The 23,857-nt window shown below is 43.8% G+C and overlaps 1 protein-coding gene across 1 annotated transcript; it reads left to right on the top strand.

Moving 5' to 3' along the window:
* Nucleotides 1-3,499: 3,499 nt before the first annotated feature.
* irs4b (insulin receptor substrate 4b) lies at nucleotides 3,500-23,031 on the top strand. Its single transcript, XM_030753821.1, has 2 exons — nucleotides 3,500-8,088; nucleotides 22,899-23,031. Exons 1-2 carry the CDS (start codon nucleotides 3,861-3,863, stop codon nucleotides 22,901-22,903), a joined length of 4,233 nt encoding a protein of 1,410 aa, XP_030609681.1. The 5' UTR covers nucleotides 3,500-3,860; the 3' UTR covers nucleotides 22,904-23,031.
* Nucleotides 23,032-23,857: the final 826 nt, after the last annotated feature.

Genomic DNA, 23,857 nt, shown 5'->3' with positions numbered 1-23,857 from the left:
TGGCCTGTAAGTTTAGGTGGACGGCCTTGTCTTGGTAGGTTTACAGTTGTGCCATACGCATTCCATTTCTGGATAATGGATTGAACAGTGCTCCGTGAGATGTTCAAAGCTTGGGAAATCTTTTTATAGCCTAAGCCTGCTTTAAACTTCTCCACAACCTTATTCCTGACCTGTCTGCTGTGTTCTTTGGACTTCATGATGCTGTTTACCCCCCAATGTTCTCTTAACCAACCTCTGAGGCCGTCACAGAGCAGCTGTATTTGTACTGAGATTAGATTACACACAGGTGGACTCTTTTTAGTCATTAGCAGTCATCAGGCAACTTCTGAATGCAACTGGTTGCACTCAGAGAAAAGGGGGCTGAATACTTTTGCACACCACACTTTTCAGTTTTTTATTTGTAAAAAATGTTTTGAATCATGTATAATTTTCTTTCCACTTCACAATTGTATACCACTTTGTGTTGGTCTTTCACATTAAATTCCAGTGAAATATATTTATGTTTGTGGTTGTAATGTGACAAAATATGGAAAAGTTCAAGGGGTATGAATACTTTTGCAAGCCACTGTATATATGGCTAGTAGCATTAAAAAACAAATAAACAAGCAAACAAACAAAGAAATCAGTTAGCCTCCATAAAAATGGAAAAGCCTCTATCTTCTGCACACTTACACCTCATAGCTTCTTAGCTGACTTTTTAGGCAGCATTAACCAGTTACTGCAATTATACGTTGCTTTATGCAGTTAGCTTAGCTGTTTTAGCCTTGAGCAAAGCATAGCATCTTCGACATCCTTTGTCTAATATATCCACTGTCCCTCCTCTAAACCCTCTCAACCTGAGCTGTCCCCCTGATGTACTCATTTATAATCTTGTCCATCCTGCTCACTCCCAATGAAAATCTTAACATCTTTGGATGGCTGACCCCAGGTATTTAAAGTCATCCACCTTCACTCTGCTCCTTGCAGCTCCTTGCTTCTACTGACTTTCATTCCTCTTTTCTCCAGGCTCTTTTCCACCTGCTCCCTATTTTCACTACAGAGCACTATGTCGTCTGCAAACAATTATTGCTCCTGAGAGCGTTACTGCCCAAATCGGACAGCAATTGGGGTCCGCTTCATTCACCGTAAAACCTAACACACAGAATATGGGATCATTTTTGATCAGTCTTTGACATTTGATGCTCAAATCAAGTCTTTGACTCACTCTTGTTTTGTCCATTCAAGAAATATTGCTAAACTCAGGACCGTTGTCTCGAAAAGCCAATTAGAGATTCATGTCCCTGCTTTCATCTCCTCTCACGTAGATTATTGTAATGCACTGTTTTCTTGTCTGTCTAAAGCATCTATTAACCACCTCCAATCTCTTTAAAATGCTGCTGTAAGGCTTTTAACTCATTTTCATAAGTCTTCACACATCACCCACTTTTAAAGCTTTTGCCCTGGCTTCAGGTTTAGAATTCAGATTAAAATCTTGGTTCTTACCTTTATGGCGGATGTGTGGAACTGCTCCACCCCTATTCTCCAAGCCAGATACTCAGGTCCTCAGATAAGGGGCCTTCTTGTGATTCCATGTACCCATCTGAAAACTAAAAGGGATTCTTCCAGATCTTAGCTGCAAAATTATGGAACAGCTTGCCTCAAAAAGCACTATAAAAATAAACTTCATTTACTTACTTACTATTATATCATCTGGCATACAGTGGGGAAGTACTGCACCAATACATTTGCAAGGGTTTGAGATGACCAAATGTAAATAGTGAATATGCAAAATCTCTTTGCATCATTTTGAGATGTTTAAAGAGATATTTCCATCCATCCTGTTCAGGGTCGCAGGGGTGCTGGAGCCTATCCCAGCTGTCAAAGGGTGAGAGGCACGTACACCCTGTACAGGTCGCCAGCCTGTCGCAGGGCTAACACAGAGAGAAAGACAACCATTCACATTCACACCTATGGGCAATTTAGAATCCAGCCCTCCTATCTGTCCTTTCAGCTGTGAGGAAGCAGTGCTAACCACCATGCCACCATGCTGCCTAAAGAGCTATCTGTGAAACAACAGATTTTACAGATGTATAAGCTGGAATATTTTCTGTTTTTTGCAGTAAAATCAAAAGTATTGATGGTGTATATGGCTTATAGCCATAAATATGTTTTCTTTAGATCTTTGCCATTTAAAGGGACACATTCAGAAGGCTGGCAGGTGGTCCTGCATAGAGTTAAGGGTACGATTCCCACCGAGGCCAGCTGCACTATACACATGATCCCCCTCATGACACTGAAAGATGTTTGGGATAAAAGGGTCCAGCAAATTGTTGCATGCAAAGTATAGTAGAGGCTAGGAAGGCCAAGCGTGGCATTCTCTGCAGTGTGGAAGAACATGGATACCTCCCCTGGGCCAGCAGGGGGGAGTCCTCCTTGATTACTCTATCTAGGTTTGTTACAGGAGCTTAAATCTCTGGTGTCACACACACATGCTCTCTTAATAAGTGTTTAGTGACGTGTAGCTGTCTTTAGGTGAAAAGCTTAACATCACTTTCAGGTCAGAGGGAATCCAAGTGTGGTGCCAGCAGGAGAGTAGTATGCTCTAAGCTATAAACATTGAGTGAATATTGTTCTTTATATGCTGTTTGTTTGCTCTAAATTTCTTATTTTTTGTTCCTCGTTTTGTTTATAAATATATCTTCACACTTTTTTTTTTTTTTGCATATGTCATTTTAAATCAACTGTAAAGCAAATTATTTTGCACTTTTGTATGAAATTTTCTAAGAATAGAAACACCTAGGCAGTGATATTAAGACTGTGTTTTCATTATAAAGGGTGCATTGTTGTAAAAGCAGTTCTTCAGTGTTTTTACTGAGTAAAATGGACATCATTTTACATAATGTGGTCTCTTAAAAATGCACACACACATTTTTTAATATTAAATACACATGGCCCAGATAAGCTGGTGCCTATACTGTCAGATAAATACAATGGTGTGCAAAGTACAATATTTCCTGCTAAAATGCAATGATAAAAACCTAAATAAGTCCCTAATTTTGCCATTTTATTTATTTTTAAGAGCACAGAATTAGTTATGTGATGCCAGGGCGATGGCTCATATACCCTTGTTTTGGGGTTTGTGTAAGGTTTGACAGTAAGAGCTAACATAAATAACCAAAAAAAAAAAAATGGAACTTGACACAAGATTGTGTCTGATCACAGGGGACTCCGGATCTGCTGTTCTGGGAACGGTTTTCTACGCGTAAACAGTTGCTGGAAAGCTCAGCAGCAGGCTCCAGATAAGCCCGAGAAGTCACCGCCTATTTTTAAAACTTCAGTAAACTGTACGCTACGCGATTGGCTAGAGCCATTGACGCAAAGCTCTAATATCTTCCAGTGATTGGTTTGCACGCCTGTCAACGGACGTCAGTCAAAATGACGGACCCATCAGAGGCCGTGTCGGCCCCTTTGTTCCTCCCGTTCGCTCGGTGACGCAGGGGGTCATGTGTTGTTTGTGCTGTGGCCCGTAGAGATGTGTACAAGAGGAGAAGGGAAAGCTGTGCTAATCGAGCTAGCCGGATCCTCCCGATTATAGAAACACGGCTGAACGTGGTCATGTTGCACACCGTGGGTTTTATTTCGTGAAAAAAAAAAAAAAAAACCTCGTGTTGGAATATCTGCTTCGCTGCTGAGGGGGTAAAGGAACTCTTTCTTCAGACCGAACAGCAAAGCCGGTTTGTAAGTGCTGCAAATCTGAGCCGTGTGTGAGTCAACGTTAGCTGGCCTAGCCGGACTCGGGAGCTCGTCTCCCAAAACAAGAATGGGGTCTGGGTCCGCTCGGATTAGCTTGCTCGTAAAGTGACCTTTGATTGTTTTCTCTGATGGCAAATTTCACGAACTATCAGGAAGGCAAGGCAGCAATGTTGATGGTGGAGACGCAGCAGAGGGACGTGGGGACGAAACCTGCGGCCGCCACCGCTGCAAACGGAGACGGCTCGGTCGGGGAACCCCCTTCCCCGTTAATTAATATCGGCGGAGGAGGAGGAGGAGGTGGTGGTGGTGGTGGTAGTAGTAGTAGTAGTAGCGGTGTTGGAGGCGGCGGCGGCGGCGGCTCTCGTTTCCACCATTTACCTCCCTCAAACCACTTCCACCTTAGCCACCATCACCCGCCAAAGGATCCACAGCAGCAACATCACTACCAGCAGCAGCAGCAGCATCTTTCCGGGGAAAGTACTGCAGAGTCTCCGGGCAGGAAACCTGCCGCCTCCTCGTCTTGCAACCAGGTACACACAGCCGAGGATCCCGCCGCTTCCTCCGCCGCCAGCAGCAGCCATGTATACACGCCTGTGAACGTTGTAAGCAGCTCAGACGTTGTGGATGATATCCGAAAGTGTGGCTATTTAAGAAAGCAAAAGCATGGACACAAGAGGTTTTTCGTGCTTCGGGCTGCCAGCCACCTCGGGCCGAGCCGCCTGGAGTACTACGACAGCGAGAAGAAATTCAGGAACAGCCTTCGCTCTGCTGCCGCCGCGGCCGCCGCCAGTGGCGGAGCGGTCCTCCCCTCTCCTCCAAAAAGGGTGATTTACCTCTACCAGTGCTTCACCGTGAACAAAAGGGCGGATTCCAAAAACAAACACCTCATCGCCCTTTATACTAAGGACGAGTACTTTGCCATTGTCGCTGAAAACGAGCAGGAGCAGGAGGACTGGTATGTAGCCATCAGTGAGCTGATGAGTGAGGGCAAAAAAGGACACTTGGACTCTGATGATTTAGATGATGGATATGGTACAGTCACCCCCGGTACTGTCTTTAAAGAGGTGTGGCAGGTGAATGTAAAACCCAAAGGACTGGGCCAAACCAAAAACCTCACAGGTGTTTACCGGCTATGCCTCTCTACTAAAACTATTCACCTCGTTAAGTTGAACTCTGAGACACCCTGTGTTAACCTGCAGCTGATGAACATCAGGCGCTGTGGACATTCAGAAAGTTTCTTTTTCATCGAGGTGGGTCGCTCCTCTTCTATTGGGCCTGGAGAGATATGGATGCAGGTGGATGATTCTGTGGTGGCCCAAAACATGCATGAGACTATCTTGGAAACGATGAAAGCATTGAAAGCTTTTGCTGAATTTCGGCCGAGGAGTAAAAGTCAGTCGTCAGGCTCCAATCACATGCCATTTATCACAACAAGGCGCCACCTGGGTAACCTGCCGCCAAGTCAGACTGGGCTGCAGCGGCGGTCAAGGACAGAGTCAGTGGTTGGTACACCGCCATCGAGTAAAAGTTCCGTGGCTAGTGGTTATCGCTTTCGGACATCCAGTGAGGGTGAGGGTACGATGAACCGGCCGTTTCGCTCTGCCACAGGAAGTTTGGTTCACCTTAATACGGCGCGGCCCCATCATGGTCGCCAGGAGGGCAGTGGCGGCAGCAGTGGGAGTGGCGTAGCCACAGGAAATGCTGGTACAAGCACCGGCAGCGGGCGCTATGTCAGAGCTGTTGCAGGGGCGTCATCAACCTATCACGCCCGCTCCGCCTCGCTGCCAGTCTCCCACTTCCCCTCCACCACCAGCCCCGTGAGCGTTTCTTCCAGCAGCGGCCACGGCTCCGTCTCTGATACGCTCACCCGCCCATCAAGCGCCTCAATATGCGGCTCTCCATCAGATGGTGGCTTCAACTCTTCAGATGAGTATGGCTCCAGTCCTGGCGACTTCCGCTACTTCCGAGTACGGAGTAACACACCAGACTCCCTTGGCAACACCCCACCAATCAGAGAGGAAAATTGTCTAAATGATTACATGGCCATGGGCTGGAATCGGGAGGTCTTTGGCACCAGTGGTGGCTCTGGAAACAACAGTGGAGCTGATACACCTCGTGATGAGAGCACATCAACAACAGAGGATGAGCGTTTCTCTTCATCATCACTGAGGAGGAGGACTCACTCTTTTACCAGACCTACAGGTGGTGCAACTGGAGTGGCAGTTTATCAGAAAATGACGCAGACCAACTTCTCATTAGACGAGGGGTCAGATGTTGTGTTACCATTTGGCAGCGGGCTGCTCCGTGGGGGGCCGTCCTCCTCCTCTTCCTCGCTGCGCTCCGACTACAGCTCCTGTTCCGAACACAGCCAGCAAAGCCGTCCCTCCACGCTCTCCCGGACAGAGGCTGGTGCTGAGCGCCCTCCCCTTTCCTCCTCCGTCAAGGAAGACAGTGGGTACATGCCCATGATGTGCGGTGTGGTGGTGTCACCAAGGGACACTCCCCCTGATTACATGCCTATGCAACCCAGTTCTTACTCCCACCACGTCTCCCATTCTCCTCAGTTTCACAGTCCAGCTTTAGCTACACGCTCAGTTCACCATCACCACCCTCAGCTCCAGTCCCAGTCCTCCACAGACTCCCACGGCTACATGATGATGCTCCCGGGGGGCGGCGGCGGCGGCTCCCCCTCCCCAGTTCAGGCCTCTCCCAGCCCTCACAGTAGCTCCAGCCTGGTTGGGGCTTGCGCAAGCGACAGCATAGCAGAAAGACCCGAGAATGGGGAATATATGGACATGTCGTACAGCAGCGGTGGGGGGCGCAAGGTCTCAAATGAAGGGAGCAGCGGTTATTATACAACTGGCACACCTGAGGGCACCCCCAAACCTTACAGCCCTTATTTCTCCCTTCCTCGCTCCTATAAGGCCCCTAGCAGAGAAAGGGAAGAGAGAGCGTACGGGGAGTATGTCCCCATGAGTTCTCCTGCCAAGCCAGTCTACTCATCAGTTGCCACAGCTTCAGTGTCAACACCAGAAAAGAGGAGTGGGGGAGGTAGTAGCACCTCCACTCCCTCTCACCCACCTCCGCCTTACAGTGCTCACCATACGACTGCAGCAATGGCTGACAGACGTATTGTGAGGCCCAACCGCCTCCCGTTAGGCCGAAGAAGTTTCCATGGTCCACTGCGGGTTAGTGAGCCCTCCATGGCGTCTGCAGGCACCTTAACTTCAGTCCCCACCACTGGTAGCTCATCTGAAGGGCCTTCCAGTCCTGGAGAGTATATTAACATTGAGTTTGGTGATCACTACCCTCTCCAGCAAGAGCCACCTGCCTACCCTCACTCTGCCCAAGACGAAGCGCCTTCCCTGGGATCCAGTGACCACTGTCGCTCCCCTCCCCAGGACTACATGAGTGTGGAAGTAGGACCAGACCAGCAGGATAGTTCTGATTGTCTGGGTAAGAACCAGTCCCCCAGACCCAGCCTGGTTGCCCCATGGAACCCACCCAGCTATATTCGACCCCTGGCTAGCAATCCTGCAACGCTGGCCTCCCCTGGAGTCCAGGCCGGAGGTCACTGGAGGTCAATTGGGGACGACTACACGGACATGACATTTAACGTCAGCAGAGGTGATGGGACACAAACGAGCCCTACAGCCATGCTGCAGCATCTCTGTGCGATAGAGGGGCGTTACTGTCACCCTCCTCACACCACCACCACCACCACCACCACCACCTCCTCCTCCTCCATTTCTCCTCCTCTCCCCCCGACGAGCCCAGACAGGGCGTCAATACACCAAGTGGAGCCCAAGGTGGTCCGAGCCGACCCCCAAGGCAGGAGAAGACACAGCTCCGAGACATTCTCCTCCACCTCTTCCTCTAATTCAACTCCCTCTGGAGGAGGGCTTGGCTCCTCAGCCACACACCCCACACTGGCTAACCCCACAGCCCCCAACGGATCTTATCTAACTGAGGGTCAGGCTTCCAGATGGGCCAGCTCAGCATCTTTCGACAGTGTGTGGATGTCTGTGGAGGGTGTGGGGGATTCTTCAGCTCACCATGCCCCAGCAAGAACAACAGAAACGGGCACGGCCTCCAGGACTTCAGCATCATCCTCCTCTTCCACGGCGCCTGGAGCTGGCAGAATGTGCAGGAACATGTCAGTCGGCTATCAGAATGGCCTCAACTACATTGCCTTGGAGCTGAGGGAGGATGGAAGTAATACGGGAGCCCTGACGTCGGGAGCAGGTAGCAGCAACGGGAGCACAGCGGCGGTGGGGACGGTGCCTCTGCCAGAGAACGGAGCCTATGCCAGTATAGACTTCACCAAATCAGACGGAGTCACCACAACAACCAAGGGTGAGTTAACACACGTGTTTTTTTTTTTTTTAATTTTTTTTTTTGTTTTTGTGTGTGCGTGTATGAATGAGGTGGAGAAATTGGCAGTCACAGCTTATAGATGCTCATTTTTATATTTTCTGCATATAATCAGTTTCTTGCCTGGAGTTTGTGTGTGTGTGAGTAACAGAGAATGTCTATTTTTTTTTTTCTCTCTCTCTTACTGAAATCCAAAATAACCCTGAGTGCTGTATGCTATTATTAGCTGCATTGTGTCAATTTGCAGCTCCTCTAGTGAATCTATTTTGAATCAAGTCTCTGTGATCTTGACAAGGCAGCATTCAGGCACTTTGAGTCTTTGAATTCATCTGCCCAGGGAGCTGAAGTCTAGGCTATAACGGTGCTCATACAGGAAGTGGCACCAATATGCGGTTCATCTTGAGGTCTGTGCGTGCTGTGTGCAACAGACTGGTAGATGATTAGCTTGGTGAATGAACGGAGGGTTTATCTGAGGTCAAGTGTGGTTTGAATCACCCCAAAAAAGGCCCAGACTTCCTGTCTTTGTAGCTTGGTGTTGTCTTTCTCTCTGCCTGTCTGTGCACGTGCTGCTGTTTTCTTTGTGTCAGCATGTATGCAGACTGTAATAATGTGTGGGTGTATAAACTCTTTTGTCTGCTGGAAGGCTGTCACGAGAAGCTTTTTGACATCTTTGAAAAAATATTTTTATTTATACTAAACATGAAGAAATCCAATGCCAACAAGAACAGTGTGGTGGCAAAACCTTAACTTATAGTGTGGTCAGCTGGCAGTCACTCAGTTAAACTCAATTTTTATTATTATTATTTATTTATTTATTTTTTTGTACGAGGGGTGTTCCTGGCAACTAGCTCTTTAAATGAGAGAAAAAAAATCTGATTAGTTGACTTGCTAGAAGTAAGAAGCACAGTCCAACAGACAAGGTTAACAATGTAGAAATATTCTGTTTATATTTAGGAATAATTTGAAATTTTAAATCACTTTTGTAACATAGGTGGTTCCTGCACACTTGTCTTGTCATACTTGTACATAGAGGTCTGTGTTTTCAGCTCAGGTCAGAGGGCCTCTTGTTTTAATGAAAATGAGCTTGCAGTGCATCTGCCTTAATTGCGTGCGTGCGTGCGTGTGTGTGTGTGTGTGTGTGTGTGTTAAGAGGTGTTATAGGTGTTTTAATAATGTTTCATATAAGTTATTGACCCTAGGAGGAATTTCTTTCCAGATTAATCTTAAAAGTAAACGGTTTTCTTTTTTTCATCAGTTTTCTTTTTTCTAGGTTTGATTTTTATTTATTTTTTATTTTCTAATAAATTTCTTTTTTTTTTTTTTCCATTCATTTGCAAGTTTTGTTTTCCTAATTAAATTGCAGTATTTTTCTTTTGTGAGTTTTTTCTTGCAGGTTTATTCTTCATTTTCTTTTTGTAAATTTACTTTTTCTTATACAATTCGTTTTTCAATAATTTGCCAATTGAGTATATTTGCCTATTTTTGGCAGTAAATATGTATGTCATTTTGTTAATTTTTTTAGGTTTCATCAGGGTTGCACATTTCATCTCATTAAAAAAAAAAGACACTTTTTCTTTGTCATAAAATTGATGGTTTTGTTCTTGCCATTTTGACTATTTTTTTCTAATAAGTTTTCTTTTTGTTTTTCTCATGCATTTCCAAGTAAATCTGCCTTTTGTAGTAATCTTTTTTGCAGTAAATCTACCTTCTTTTTTCCCCTACATTTGCAAGTTTTTTTTCTCACCAGTTTGTTGTTTTTGTGAAAATTTGCATTTTTTGTTCTTGTACATTTGCAATCTTATTTTTTTTTTCTTTTTGCAAATTTTCAAGTTCCCCCCCTTTTATTATTTTGCCTTTTTTTCTAGTAAATTTGCCCTCTTTGTCCTCATACACATGCAAGTTTCTTTTCCTCAAGTAATTCACCAGTTTTTTTTTTTTTGGGGGGGGGGTGTCATATTTTATTCTCTTAAACTTGTTTTTTCTTTTTTTTTTAGTTTGGCTGTTTTAAAGATAAATTCGAGCTATTTTATAGCCTAGGCGGTGGTGGTGACACCTGTTTCACAACAACTTGATTGTTGGCCATAACTTGAGAATGATGTGAGTTACAATGTTCAAAAAATAGATGGATCTACTAAAAATCTCAGTTGCAGTTCGAATCTGGATGACTTTGACCTGAAGGTAAAGGTCAGAGGGAAAGTTATCTAAAAATCTAGGATCTTCAGATTCACACCACAGATGCATACTGTTCAAGCTAAACCCATCAAACCTCCCACACTGTTCACTGACTTCATTATAACAGAACTTTGCCCCCACCCCTTCCTCTTCCACCCGTTACGAGTCTAAAACAGCTGAGTGCTTGTTTTCTTTTGAATTTGACAGTTTTATTTCCATACACGTACTAAACCAAACCAGTCTCCTTCAAACTTCTACCTTACATGAAGTCTTTCTGACTGAATATAAGTGAAAGTGAATGAGTAAACGAGAGAAGCCAAAGCTTCGTCATCGGGTCAGTCGTGTCAGCTCATTTTAACCATGGTTTAGTTAAAAAAAAGAAAAACAGTTAGGTGCAGAATCTGTCCAAACTGCTGACCCTTTGCTGTTAGCTTCTTCTGTGCTCTCCTGCTATTGACTGGTGTACTGTTGGTACTGCAGGGTGAAATAAAACCAGATCATCAAAGAGAAGTGAATAGGTTGGTCAGTAGTTTGGCAGATTATCACAGATAGATGCTGTGGTTCCTATTAAAGTTGGGTAACTATTATTAAGTAATGGCTCATTTCTCGTTGGTTAAGTCCTCATATTTCCCACGTTTGCAGGTCTTTCCTCCCTTGTGCAGCAGCTCCAGTAGGTGAACTTGTCATAGGATATGAGTTTGTGTCAGTGTTACTGACGGGCACAGAGGTTTTACATGGAGATGCTTGGCACAGGACTTCAAGATAATGGGTTGTATGTGTGTGAGAGACATTTAGTGCAGAGGTTGGGTCTCCACTAAGGTGGGCTAGGTTTATAGATGAGGCTCTAGAGCATGTTTTGGCTCCTTTTACAGTCTTTGTCTCCCTCTTTGATCCTCTCTTAATTCAGCTTTTCCCCCACTTCCTCCCGGAATCATCTTTTCTTTTTTTCCCAATACTGTGAGTCAGGACTCTGTGCAAGCGCCGACTGATTCATTTGTTTACCGTCGTGCTGTGTGTGTGTGTGGTTATTCACTGCTGAATATGTGCTCGCCAACACAGGACATGAATTGACACTCAAACCTGTCCTATTGTTTGAGTCTGTCTGTCTGTCTGCTTTTGTTTTTAACTGCTGCAATCAGGTTCATTAATCAATTGTGTGTGTGTGTGTGTGTGTGTGTGTGTGTGTGTGTGTGTGTGTGTGTGTGTGTGTGTGTGTGTGTGTGTGTGTGTTGGTTCATGCAGTTCAAGGTAACGATCAGAAATGTTGATCCATGCACTCTTCCCCCACAATGAGTGCGAACAGCCTTGTGTGGTGTACTGGCATGTTTACAGTCTGCGCCCAGCATCTAGGTAGATGTGTGTGTGTGTGTGTGTGTGTGTGTGTGTGTGTGTGTGTGTGTCTGCGTGCGCTGAGTCATGGCAGGCAGGCTTTGATGTGGCGGTGTAATTGCGGCGGCACCGGCGTGTCAAGGCACACAGCAGGGCCGCATCATCACCATTCAGGAATGCGCTTCCCCTCAGCTGCGGTGTTGAGCTGATAGAGGCACACCTGGATCGTTGACCCAGAGGAGAGGGAGGGACGGGAGGAGGTACAGGCTGGGTTTGCATCCAGCTGGTGAGGAAGTTTTACATCTGTGAGATGTTGCTCTAAATATTACAGATTAAGTTTATATCAGCTGGGGTGAAGAAGATCTGCAGAAAGTCACTCTGAAGTTGGGAAATCTGTAAATCATTTCATTGATTTAATCACTTTATTGACATGTCAAAATTATCAAAAATTCACATGCAGCAGTACTGAAATCATTGCAGTTTAGAAGCTGGAGCTCGGAAACGTTTGTCTTCTTATCAGAAATGGTTCACCCAATTGTTGCAGCTCTGCAGCGTATCAGCTACATGTTTGTTTCTCATCTGCCTGCCCATTTGGAGCTCAGCGAGGTAACTTCAGGGTTATGAAGATAGTTCAGGCCTTACTGGGATATATCACCATGGCAACTTCTGCTGTGCACCTAATCTGCTCATCACCTGCAAAATCACCCCCTCCTGACCAATGAAATCTCTGGAAAAAATTTGTCTTTGATGGAAAAGGTGGTGGGAGGAACTGTAGTTTTTAGAGACAGTGTAACATCTTTCTCTTTCTGTGGTGAGCATCAGTAAAGAAATTTAGACTTTTGAAGAGCAATTTATTCTTTATGTGCTCTCACTATTAAACTCCAGCAAGGCTGCAGTGGAAAGTTGAAGCTAAAACTGTCTTATGCACATCTAAATGTTAATGTAATCAAATAACTGTTGTAATCCATCAGATTCTCCCGTGTCTTAATGATAGAGCTGTGATACTGGTAAGTCTGCTAACTTATATCATCAGCATTTTGCTGGATCTGGTGTGTGTGTGTGTGTGTGTGTGTGTGTGTGTGTGTGTGTGTGTGTGTGTGTGTGTGTGTGTGTGTGTGTGTCTCTTTAGAGCATTGGTCAGTAACACAGGCTTAGACTGGTCGCCCCACCCCCAAACCCAACCGGAAATCCTTGCAACCTTTGCAACTTCAAGCAACTGTTGAACATCTGAAACTGCTACTATTGGTTGCGCGGGGGGGGGGTCTCTGACCAGTCTCCAGGCCTGTGCGACTCGGGCTTCAGTGACCAAAGCTCTTAAAGCACACATGCAAATATCAGAGAGCTCTTTTAATTTTATGGTTTTCCTCTCACACATCCTTTTGGTGCTTTTACTGCTGGTGCGGTTCATATTTTTTCAGTCATAGTTTTGCCTTGCTTTGTAAAATCAGCTGCTCTGCTTCCCTTTTTTCTGATTGGTCATATACTGCCAGAACCTCCCCTTTCATGTGAGCGAGCTCATAGCTAGATTGATACAGCCTGGATTGATTTATCAAGTTGATAACCACTTTCGTGTGGCAGCTGATTGCTCATGTTGGGGTAAAGCCGTGTCCATGCTGGAAGCTAGTCGCTCATCAGACATCGCTTTGCGGCTGATGGCTGGTTGCTTGCTTCCAGGCATCAGTTGCCTAGGTAACCCTTTAATGTATTTGCTATCGGGGCATATGTCAATCAGTGGTATTCTTCACTCTCATTGGTAGTTGCTTGAATTGCTCGACTGTAAGGTAAGAAAAGTTTGACTTGGGTCCCGCCCACTTTCCGTTGCCACAGAATGTCATTCACTTTGTGTGGCCTCTGGTTGCCATGCCACTTCCAGTGTGGATGCAGCTTAAGTTTAGCCAGATAAGGAAAAGCTATCCTGGGAATGTTAAGTTCTCTTCTTGGTACAGCCCAAGTCAACGTTCAGTGACGTGCAACAGTTGGCTGCTGGCTTCAGCTCTCTGGAATTTCAAGGAAAAAGGTTCAAGGGGATCCACTGTAAAGCCATCTTTCTAAGTTCAGTAATAGCGTGGTTTTTGTTACTGAAAAATATGATTTCTGGTACGTCGTAACCACAAACCCCTCTATGCCGTAACCTGACGTGCATCTCCCAGTTTTGACAAGTAAGCTTAGGTAGAATCTTTATTGTACGAGAGCCTCAAGTAAACCATTCCTGTAGAAACTAAACAAGTTGTCTCTAACCCACAGGAAGTTTCAGTTATGGAGCTGTTTTTAAATTTCATTCTGAGTGGCATTAAAAAAAAAACCAAAAAAAAAAACGCCCTAAGTCTTAAGAACTCTTTATTGTCCCCTGCGTCACATATTCTGCTAAATATTTTTTGTGTCAGTGGTACACCTCATGTTCAAAAGTTTAAATGCTTGGTTGTGAGCTAACAAATGCTTCTGCAGTGTTTTATGGTGATTCTTGCACAGCTTTCAGCATGCAGTCAGAGGCGGTAAACAGTGAGTGGGGTCAGGAGAGAGATGTGCGGTTAAGCCTGTCAGAAGTGATTTTTAGATGTCGGTGACAGCAGTGGGAACCTGGCCTTTTCTCCCTCTCCCTCCTCTCGTGTCCCGGCCAAGTGCCGATGAGGTGTTAAAGGGCCGGACAGAGTGCGAAGCAGGGTTATCGAACGGAAAAGGAGAGTAAGATGGTTGAGAAGATGGTACGAGGCTGCCCTTTTCCTCTCTTGCTCCCACCTCCACGACCGTGCCCTTCTATATTTACAGGTCTATTTCCAGACTGACATGAATTTATGGGCTGGTATGAGGCTCCGCTCGTAACAAGACCCTCTTTTTTTTTTTTTTTTTTTTTTTTTTTTTTTAAACTGTGTGTGTATGTGTATGTGTGTGTGTGTGTGTGTGTGTGTGTGTGTGTGTGTGTGTTTGTGTGTTGAGGTCTCTGCATCTTAAATGGCCAGAAATGTATTCCCACAGATGTTAGAATTATTAACCATCAGGCATGCACACAAGGCAGTTTTGACTTTAAGCCACTATTCTGACGGTCGCAGGAAAGTATTTGTGTCTCTCTGAAAGCCCCTAAAGATTTTGCTCTTCACGCCTGTTTTAGTATATATTTAGCAAATAAACCTATGCTGTTTGTTGAGCACCTTAATTCACAGGACTGACATAGTTGATGTGCTTTGAGCATGGGTGGCCTGCACTGAGAGGCATGGGAACATAAAGCTGGCAGTGTTGTTGAGCTAAACAGGGGAGTGAACCTCAGACTTCTGGCAAATTGGTGCTTGGAGAGTTGGTCAATAAATTCCTTAAAGGTAGAGTTTTAGCAAAAATTATGAGACTATGTAAAAATAGTGCATTTATTTGATTTAAAAATGAACTTCAATAGTACTTCAACTGAGAGGCCAGGAATAAAGATTTACAGTTGCAAATGAGCAGAAGAGATCCACTTCAAGCATTAAAGAATCAAAAGAGGCGTTTCCCAAAGCTTTCAATTTTAGTTTAAAGCTGCTGTTTGTGCTCTCCCTGTAAAGGAAAACTATTTAGCCTCTATTCTGCAAGGAACACAATTTAGCTGCTCAAATATGAATAATCACCACTCCTATGCTTTTATCTTATGTGACATGAAGCAGAATATCTTCTAGGTATTTGGCTTCGAGATTATTTTTGCACATCTGAGAAACATTTAATTGAGAACATTTTTAAAAAGCTGCAGCACAGCTTTACAGGAACCTATTCAAATGTTATTTCCAGCTTTTTTTCCTTTTTTTTTTTTTAATGTTGTGCATGCTGCAGGCAACAGTTGCTTTCTTCTGAAAGAAACTCATCAAAGCTGGAAACTGGAGTTATTATTATTTTTTTTATAAAGTGGTGATTATTAATGAAGTTGTGAATTGTGCATAAATAAAGTTGTGGGCAGTGATTAAGCTTAGGAAGACCAAAGAGCTGCAGTGCTTACTCAAGTGGAAATGTTGTGTCTCGTCTGTAATAAATGGACCAAAACACTGAGTCTTTACTGGGTCTTAGCGTAGATTTCATAGGTGGTCTCGAGCTTTAATCATCGAGGGTCCTGAGGCTCTCAGGCTTGCAGAAACGCTGCAGTTCTCTTCAGCTCTGTCTTTGCAATGCTTTTTTTTTTTTTTTTTTTTTTTGTCTCCCTCACTGCCTCCTGCAGACACACGGTAATGATAAAGCAGGGTTTTACTAGAGTATCCTTCGACTTACTGGAATGTGATGTTAGATGGCTTTATTAGACAAAGTCTGAATGTGTGTGCAAACATGTATTAAAGAGTAACCTTGGGTGCGTCAGATGTTTTAAACCACACCTTTTTGACTGCATTCATTTCCCAGCATCTGGTGACCCCGTTGACATCCACAGTTTGAACTAAATAAAATGAATGTAAAAGATTGCAGAAAGTTTAAAAGTGACCTGAAGATGTTTTAATAATGTGAAGGACATTTTACAGTGATCTGTCTGACTTACTTACTGACTTACTTACTGACTGACTTACTTACTGACTTACTGACTGACTTAGTGACTGACTGACTTACTGACTGACTGACTTACTAACTTAGTGACTTACTGACTTACTTAGTGACTTACTTATTTACTGACTTATCAGGTTACACATTTTTTTTTTTCCACTCTCTCTTCCCACCGCACACACAGTGTGTATAAAAGATGGACGTAGCCACTGTGATGTCACCCACTGATTAGCGACGTCCTGTTATGAAGCCTCAAGCTTATGCCGTCACCAGCTTGGTGTTAGGAAACTGGATGTGATGAATGAGGGGCGGGTCTGACTGTGAAACCACATGCTCATTGGTTAGTGACTTGTGATTGGCACGTGCCTATGAGCATATCCTGGTTTGTCCTCCTTTCCAACTCATGACCACAATTTAAGATTCCACAGGAAATTACTTCCAGTCTTCTTGAATTTAATCCCTTTCATTATCTAGTGTTTATATGGTTAATAATAGTGTTGTATAATAAGAGATTTGTATATATTTTGTAGTGTGTGTGTTTGTGTGTGGTAAAGTATAGCCTAGTTATTGATATGGTACAGTGCTTAGCTCCTGACTGCAGTCACCACTCAGTTTCTGAAGTTTTGAATAGTTGCAGGTGTAAACATCTCCATGGTAACGGCGATCTCCACCAATCAGAGGCCTCTCTTTTTCACTTTAGGATGTATTTCTTCTTCCTCTTCTTCTGTCAGCTGCTTCCTTTTGGTGTCACCAAAGCGGATCATCTGCCTCCATCTGACCCTATCCCCAGCATCCTCCTCTGTTACACTCTGCATGTCCTCCTTCGCCACATCCATGAATCTTCTCTCTGGTCTTCCTCTTTTCCTCTTTCCTGGTAGCTCCATATTCAGCGTCTTTTGTTCACTATATCAGTGTGTGTGTGTTAGATAGAAAGCACTTAGCCTTAGAAAGAAGTGCTTGTAAAAGTGAATGGGTGAACGAGGCATGTTGTATGAAGTGCTTTGAGTGCTCAAAGTAGAGTAGAAACGCGCTATATAAGAACCAGTCCATTTACCATCATAGCAGGTCTCACTAGTAGTCTGTTTAAAACTTTGAAAACAAGGCTGTCAAACTTGTGGTTTATAGGAGCACATGCCATCATTTCAGTGTGCCGTAGCTCGCAGTAAATTTGCTTTGGATGGTTACATTATAGCTCATAATCAGTCCCACTGTTGAGCTAATCAGTCTTTTTGCAACCCCAGGGGCTGCCCGCTAGTGGCCATTAAATTAAATGCAGGTTTAAGGCACTTGAGCATTGGCTTCACTTTTCAGACTCACAAGCTACATCCTTTTATACTTTCTATTGAATAATTGTTTCACACTTGCACCTTTTTGTTGTGAAAATGTCCTTTATCATAGTAAAACCAAACAGCTGTCAACCAGCATTAGTAAAGGATACATGTGGCTAATTGATCAGAAACATTTATTTTGTCTTCATGTAGTTGCCAGTGTAAGGGTGTGGCGGTATAGACCATAACTGGTCACAAAAATTGAAATCTGTTTTCTTCATTCCTCAATCTGCACTTTAAAGGCCTCCGGTCCAGCTGTCAGGCAGGCCTATGTCAGGTCAACATGTTACGCTGGCTGCTCACTCCCATGATGCCTTTCATCTCTTGTCCCATCTGGGCGAATGGGGTTTAGGGACAGAGAGAGAGAGAGAGAGAGAGAGAGAGAGAGACGGGGACCAGCTGAGGGTTGGTGAGGGCAGAGGGAACGAGACAGAGGGCGGTGGGTCTGAGCACCTGTATGTATGTATGTGTGTGTGTGTGTGTGTGTGTTGCAACAGCACAACAATCTGTTAGCTAATGCAGGTGTTTTTCTAACCCGATTTTGCACTGAAAAAGAGTGTGTGTGTGTTTAACTGAGGTCAGCTCAGGTCAGTTGGGCTCGTGTCCTAAGAGTGTTGTTTTGATCAAAGTCCACGTCTGAACTGCAGAGAAACCCAGAGACCTCAGTTTCTCTCTCTCTCTCTCTCTGTGTCTGTCTCGTTCTCTCACACACGTCCACATTCAGATTCAACTTTGCTTTGACCATAATTAAGTACAGTATTGCCAAAGCTTGTTGTTTGTAGTGTTAAGTATAATGATTCAGAAAGTTAAAAGGAAAAAAAAATACAAATCCACATAACTGAACTGTTCACCAATGGTGGCTGAAGTTTTCTACTTTTTAAAAAAAATCCATCCATCCATGCTTTTCCATTACTTTCCTTAAGATAGTGTGAATACGCTCCTGTAATTCCTGAATAATAATATGAGCACATATTTACTTCACAAAGGAGTAGTAGTCAGAAATCACAGGTTTTCCGAGTTAAGATTTTTTCATCATAAACGAAGCAGCTGTGTGTCAAGAAAGAGCAAATATTTGTGTATTAATCATTTTTTGCTGAATGACTAATATGAAGAAAATGTAAAATAGATACTGGCTAAAAAAAAAATTACACCATAGATAAACTTGAGTGCTGGCCCATGCTCTGGACATCACTGTATATATTATAAAACTACAGATTTAGGTATTTATTGTTAAGTTACAGAAAGGTATTGGCAATAGGATTTGGCTTCATTAAACTGTTACAGTGTACCTACCATAACCTACAGCAACAGTTTCTTCCTGTAAATTTACAGTATAATTCTATTATATTAGTGTACTCGTGCTAATCTCCATAAACAATTTAGTACTGTCTATTTTACATTTTTAAAAATTTTTTATTATTATTAAATCAGCTATGCCTCTGCACTACAAGATTTAGGGGAGTGTTGCTGTTTCCAATATTTTAACAAAGTGAGCATGAGCGCTGGCAGGATATGATTAATTACTCTGGGAGTCTCGCACATGGTGGCCCATTGTTGGCTAAACCTTAACACTGTTTTCACCCACACAAACACTGGGAACGGTATCACACCTGCACAGCTTCAAAGCCTAGACACCAGATAACCAAACTTATTCAGTTTCAGTTTTATTTATATAGCACAACTTCATAATTCCTCAAGGTGCTTTACAGTGGATTTATAGTTCTGTTAAATGTACGCTATATGTACAAAACCATTCTGAAACCTTGGCTAACTTGACATGCGCCTCCTTAGAAATGTAACTAACATGTTGCGTTTGAAAAAACCTCACAAGTATAAATGGTGGCAACAACGGCAGCCACTTGCATTGGCTACGTCGTAGACTTTACATAGATTCAGTCGCAGAAATGTAACTCAGATGTGAGGCCTTAATCAGTCAGGCCTAGTGACAGGTCTGCAACCCCTTAGCAATCTCCGGTGGCTAGGGAAAATGTGTATGCCCCAACTGGTTGGCAAGTGGTTGCTGGAGGCCGCTGGTTGTCACTATGGGAAATCGGTCGCAAAGAAGGTGCTACACCAAAAACTTTCTTGTGATTGCTTTGATTGCTCTCAGATTGCCACAGTTACCTGTAGTTTGCATGAACGACATCAACAGCTGTGTCAGTTTTCACAGCTTACTATGGCTTGGAGAGTAGTTTGCATGTGTTCGCAGACAAGTCTTCCATATAAATGACTGGCAACCATGGCATCCTGCCAGTGGCCAAAGCAATCGCAATAAGGTTTTCAGGCAGCACTGTGTAGCTCTTTGCAGTCAGCAACCAGTTGCCAATTGGTTGCATAACACATACTTTCCCCCTAGTAGCTGTTGGTTGCCAGGCAGCTGCCAACTGGTCTCTAGACCTGTGTGGCTGCGGCCTTATATTGTTAAGATGGAAAAGGCCGTCCGATGGTAGAGAGAAAAATCCCAACAATCAGGTGATGCCCCTATGAGCAAGTATATGGCAGCATCTAGCAGAACCATCCATCTGCTGTGACCGGTGAGAGGGTGAGGGGAAATAGAGGAGCGCACAGAGTGACAGGATAAGCGAACTATGGAAGAGAGAAGACAAAAGTTAACGACATGCAGTAATAGTGTATGAACGCATAGGGAGTGAAGGATAAGTGCATCATGGGAAGTCCTCCAGCAGGGATGCTTCAGGGTCAGCTGTTTATCAGAAAGGAAAGTTTTAAGTCTAATCTTAAAAGCAGAGAGGGTGTCAAATCCAAACTGGGAGCTGGTTCCACAGAAGAGGGGCCTGATAGCCGAAGGCTCTGCCACCAGTTCTACTTTTAGAAACTCTAGGAACCACGCATAAGCCAGCAGTCTGAGAGTGAAGAGCTCTGAGAGGATAATATGATACTAAAATGTCTTTAAGATAAGATGGAGCCTGATCATTCAGGACTTTGTATGTGTGCAGAAGGATTCTGAATTTGATTCTTGAATTAACAGAGAACCAATGAAGAGAAGACAGCCCCTGTTAAGTACTCTTCACTGCAGTGTTTTGATGGTTTTTCAGGGAGCTTAAAGAGAGCCCGGTTTGTAGTAGCTTTCTGGGGTTTGATACACTTTCTCTACTTTCTCTTTGTTTGGCTTTAATTTGGTTGTATCAGGTTGTGTTTTTTTTTCCTATACTCCTCTGTGTAATCCTGTCCTTCCATCAGTCTGTCTGTTCATCCATCCATCCATCCCTCCCTCATCCCCGTGGTTAGCAAACAGAGGAGCAGCATTCCAGCAGTGCCCCCTGTCAAAGCATCTGTATTGTGGCGTGCTGCTCACATTGTTGTGTCAGACAAAGCCTCGCTCTCAGTGGAATAACCCAGCTGGACGGCAGCCATCTCCATGGGTCATTCAGGGCCGCACCACAACAGCCGACCTGACAGCCCGGCCCAGCCATGATAGTAGGGCAGGAAACAAACATTTTATTTGTGTGCGTTTGTCTGCTGGCAGCAGCAGCAAGCACGATCCAAAGTTCACCGGCCACGCTCACTTATTACCAGACAAACAGATTTTATTATACAACCAGGAGTTTGAGCCAAGCCGCCCCCTCTGACAGAGATGCCTTACATCTGTGCTGCTTCTTTAACAGTCTTTCAGGCAGTGATCAGTAACTGTACAACAGCTGTAATATACTACTTCCTTCTACTATGATTGTAAGGTACAAAGGGACCCTGTGACTTGCGTCATTAATCACACCCTTTTTAAGATTACTGAAATGTTGGGTGACCTCTAAGAAATGTCAGTTCATAGTGATATCCATCCCCGAGCTGCCAGAAGGGACGTCTCACATTGAAGAAGTATTTTCCAGCCCCTGCACAGTCTTGCAGCGTTCAAATGAAGACCTGTGTAACCCCTCAGACACCAGCCCACCCCCTCAAAATTTAGAGAAGTGAGATTTTCTCCCCCGTCCGGTGGTGCTTGGAGGGCCAAGCCCAAAGCCAGACAGATTCTAGTCAAAATTAGTCAGCACTGCTAGGCTTCAGAATGTCCAAAAACAAGTAGTATCAATAGCCCCAAATCCCCATCAGTGGACCAGACACATTCCAGTTTGTGTGCATGTGTAAAACAAATGGGAAGAAGAGTTTTTCCATTAGTCATTAGTGACTTTTTATTAATCATTTATTGTCTAGATTCACTTTTTCATTATGTTTTAAAAGCACTTCCTTTTTTCTTTTTTTTTACCAGTGATAGGTTCAGATCATTTGAATAACTCAGAGAACAAACACACAACTCTTTTTGAACTTGCGCAAGGAGGAGAGATCCGTTCCTTGAACTCAGCTCGCGGCTGAGCGGAAGTTATCTGTCCTGAAGGACCGCTTCCTGCGCAGCGCTTTTATTCAGACTTTCACAATAAGATCACGTGGGTTACACCAAACGCAGTTTACAGCATGTAATAAACAACATTCTTGGCTTTTTCCTTACCATATATGGTCGTAAGCATACTGTGACATGTGCGCATTTAACATGGCGTATACGAGACACGTATCCTATATGTGTTCTCTGCAGGCTTGAAACAGCCTGCAGGTAACTACAACTTCCTTTCCACCACGTGTTCCCATTTCAAACATAAAAACAACAGTATCATATGTACATAAAACAACTTATAGAAAATATACAAACAGAAGATATGATAATTTATAATAAACAGAATGGAATTTATACCATAACTCCAACACCAGAGCAAAAGTTTCACATCCAAAAATACTTGAACATCTGTTTTTCCCACACGCAAACTTGACTTGGCCGCAGTGTATTAAGGCATGTTAACAGCCATCAAAATATAACTGGCAGCCGCACCAAGAACACCACCATCCTCCTTGCTCTTAATTTGAAAGTTCAGTCACTGCTGGTGCTTCCCTTCTCTTGTTTCCCTGCTGGCTGGCCCGCTGGCCAGGCCGCTACTGTGGCGGACGTACCTCATCTCCAGCATCTTGGATTGCATCTAGGATCTAGGTGGAGCTTCCTTCCTTTTAGTTGTTGAGATGGAGTTGAGAGTTGCACAAAGTCACTGACAGATTCTTATGTATGATTAACACCATGTAATCTTAGCACAGTATGGTGGCTGCATCGGTGTGTTCTCTGATCTAACAGGTTATCCCATTACCCATGCTTAGTCCGTAAAAGACTAAGAACTCTCAGATGGTGTACCAACAATGCATTTGTTATTTGGAGGCTGCAAAGTGTCCTTCATCTGATTGATTGATTTTAATTTCTTGGAGTTCCTGGTCTGGTCTGATTTTGAAAGAAAAATAATCCTAAAGAGATTATTGCTTTCTTTTTGTGGCTGTCTGTGGTCAGCCAAAACCTAAATCCTATTAGTTTTCATGTTGTTAAAAAATATGCTGTTTTTATGTGGTTGTGCCTTCATGTTTGCACTGAGGCCTTTACAGACAGATTATTTACTAACGAGCACCTTTTTTTTTTCTCTCTCTCTAATTGTCTCTCAGACTGAGCGACAGAGGTTCCTCGCACGCCGCTGCCCCTCCTCATCTCTCTGCTTGGGGCACTTGACTCTGCCTGTGACCTTTGGGCTCCACCGCCGGTGACCTCTGACCTTCACTGAGACTGAGAAGCTGCTCCCTCCTCATTGCAGACAAAAATGACACAAAAAAAAAAAAGCTTGCAGTTTTTTTTTTTTTTAAGTCTATTTCATCTTTTTGTTTTTCTTCTGTTTTATATGCATATCGTCTTTTTTTTTTTTTTTTTTTTTTATTTTAAATTAAGAAATCATTTCCCCTCTCTTTCGATCAATGCTGCCAGCGTGCGCTGCTTCCCCGCCCCCTCTCAGAGAGAGTGGGTCCGTACTTATTCAACAAACACTGAGTCTGTGAACTTTGACTGAGGGGCGTCCTCACATCCACAGAGAGCCTTTTTATCAGATGGTTCTGCTTCTCCATATAGTATTAAAAAAGGGAAGTTGAAATTCAAAGGCATTATGGTACAGACTTTGATTTTTTTTTTTTTTTTTTTTTAGATGTTGGATTGAATTTAAATATTAATATTCATCATTTTTTATTGTTATTATGATTTTTTTTTTTTAATCCCTTGTGTAATCCATCCCAAATGCCGTATAGTTATTACATATTTGATAAAGTGTTTATTTTTTTAATTCCTTTACCCCTTTAATGGTACACCCTCATTGCTGGGCCCATTCTAGCTTCGGAGTGGCATTGTATGAGTATTGTGCTTGATCCCAGGTACAACGCAGTATCGGCACCCTTTGGATTATCATGTAGCAGGGCGCTCGCGCCTCAGCGACACATTAGCACACATTAGCACCCATTGCCTCAGCGGGCCTGCTCCAAAGGGCTAAAAACAGCTGCAGTACTGCGCCAGTATGGGTTTGTCAGTGTACCAATGCAACCTAAAAGCATTACTTTCCTCATGTTATGTAGTGCTTTTTATT

This window comes from Archocentrus centrarchus, chromosome 18, assembly GCF_007364275.1.
Source record: "Archocentrus centrarchus isolate MPI-CPG fArcCen1 chromosome 18, fArcCen1, whole genome shotgun sequence".
NCBI classification, from domain to species: Eukaryota; Metazoa; Chordata; class Actinopteri; order Cichliformes; family Cichlidae; genus Archocentrus; species Archocentrus centrarchus.
Note: the sequence above shows the minus strand (reverse complement) of the source record. Positions and strands in the feature narration are given on the sequence as shown.

Bases quoted from the DNA above. Each gene is read 5' to 3' on its own strand.
- irs4b (XM_030753821.1), top strand. From the start codon at position 3,861: ATGGCAAATTTCACGAACTATCAGGAAGGCAAGGCAGCAATGTTGATG.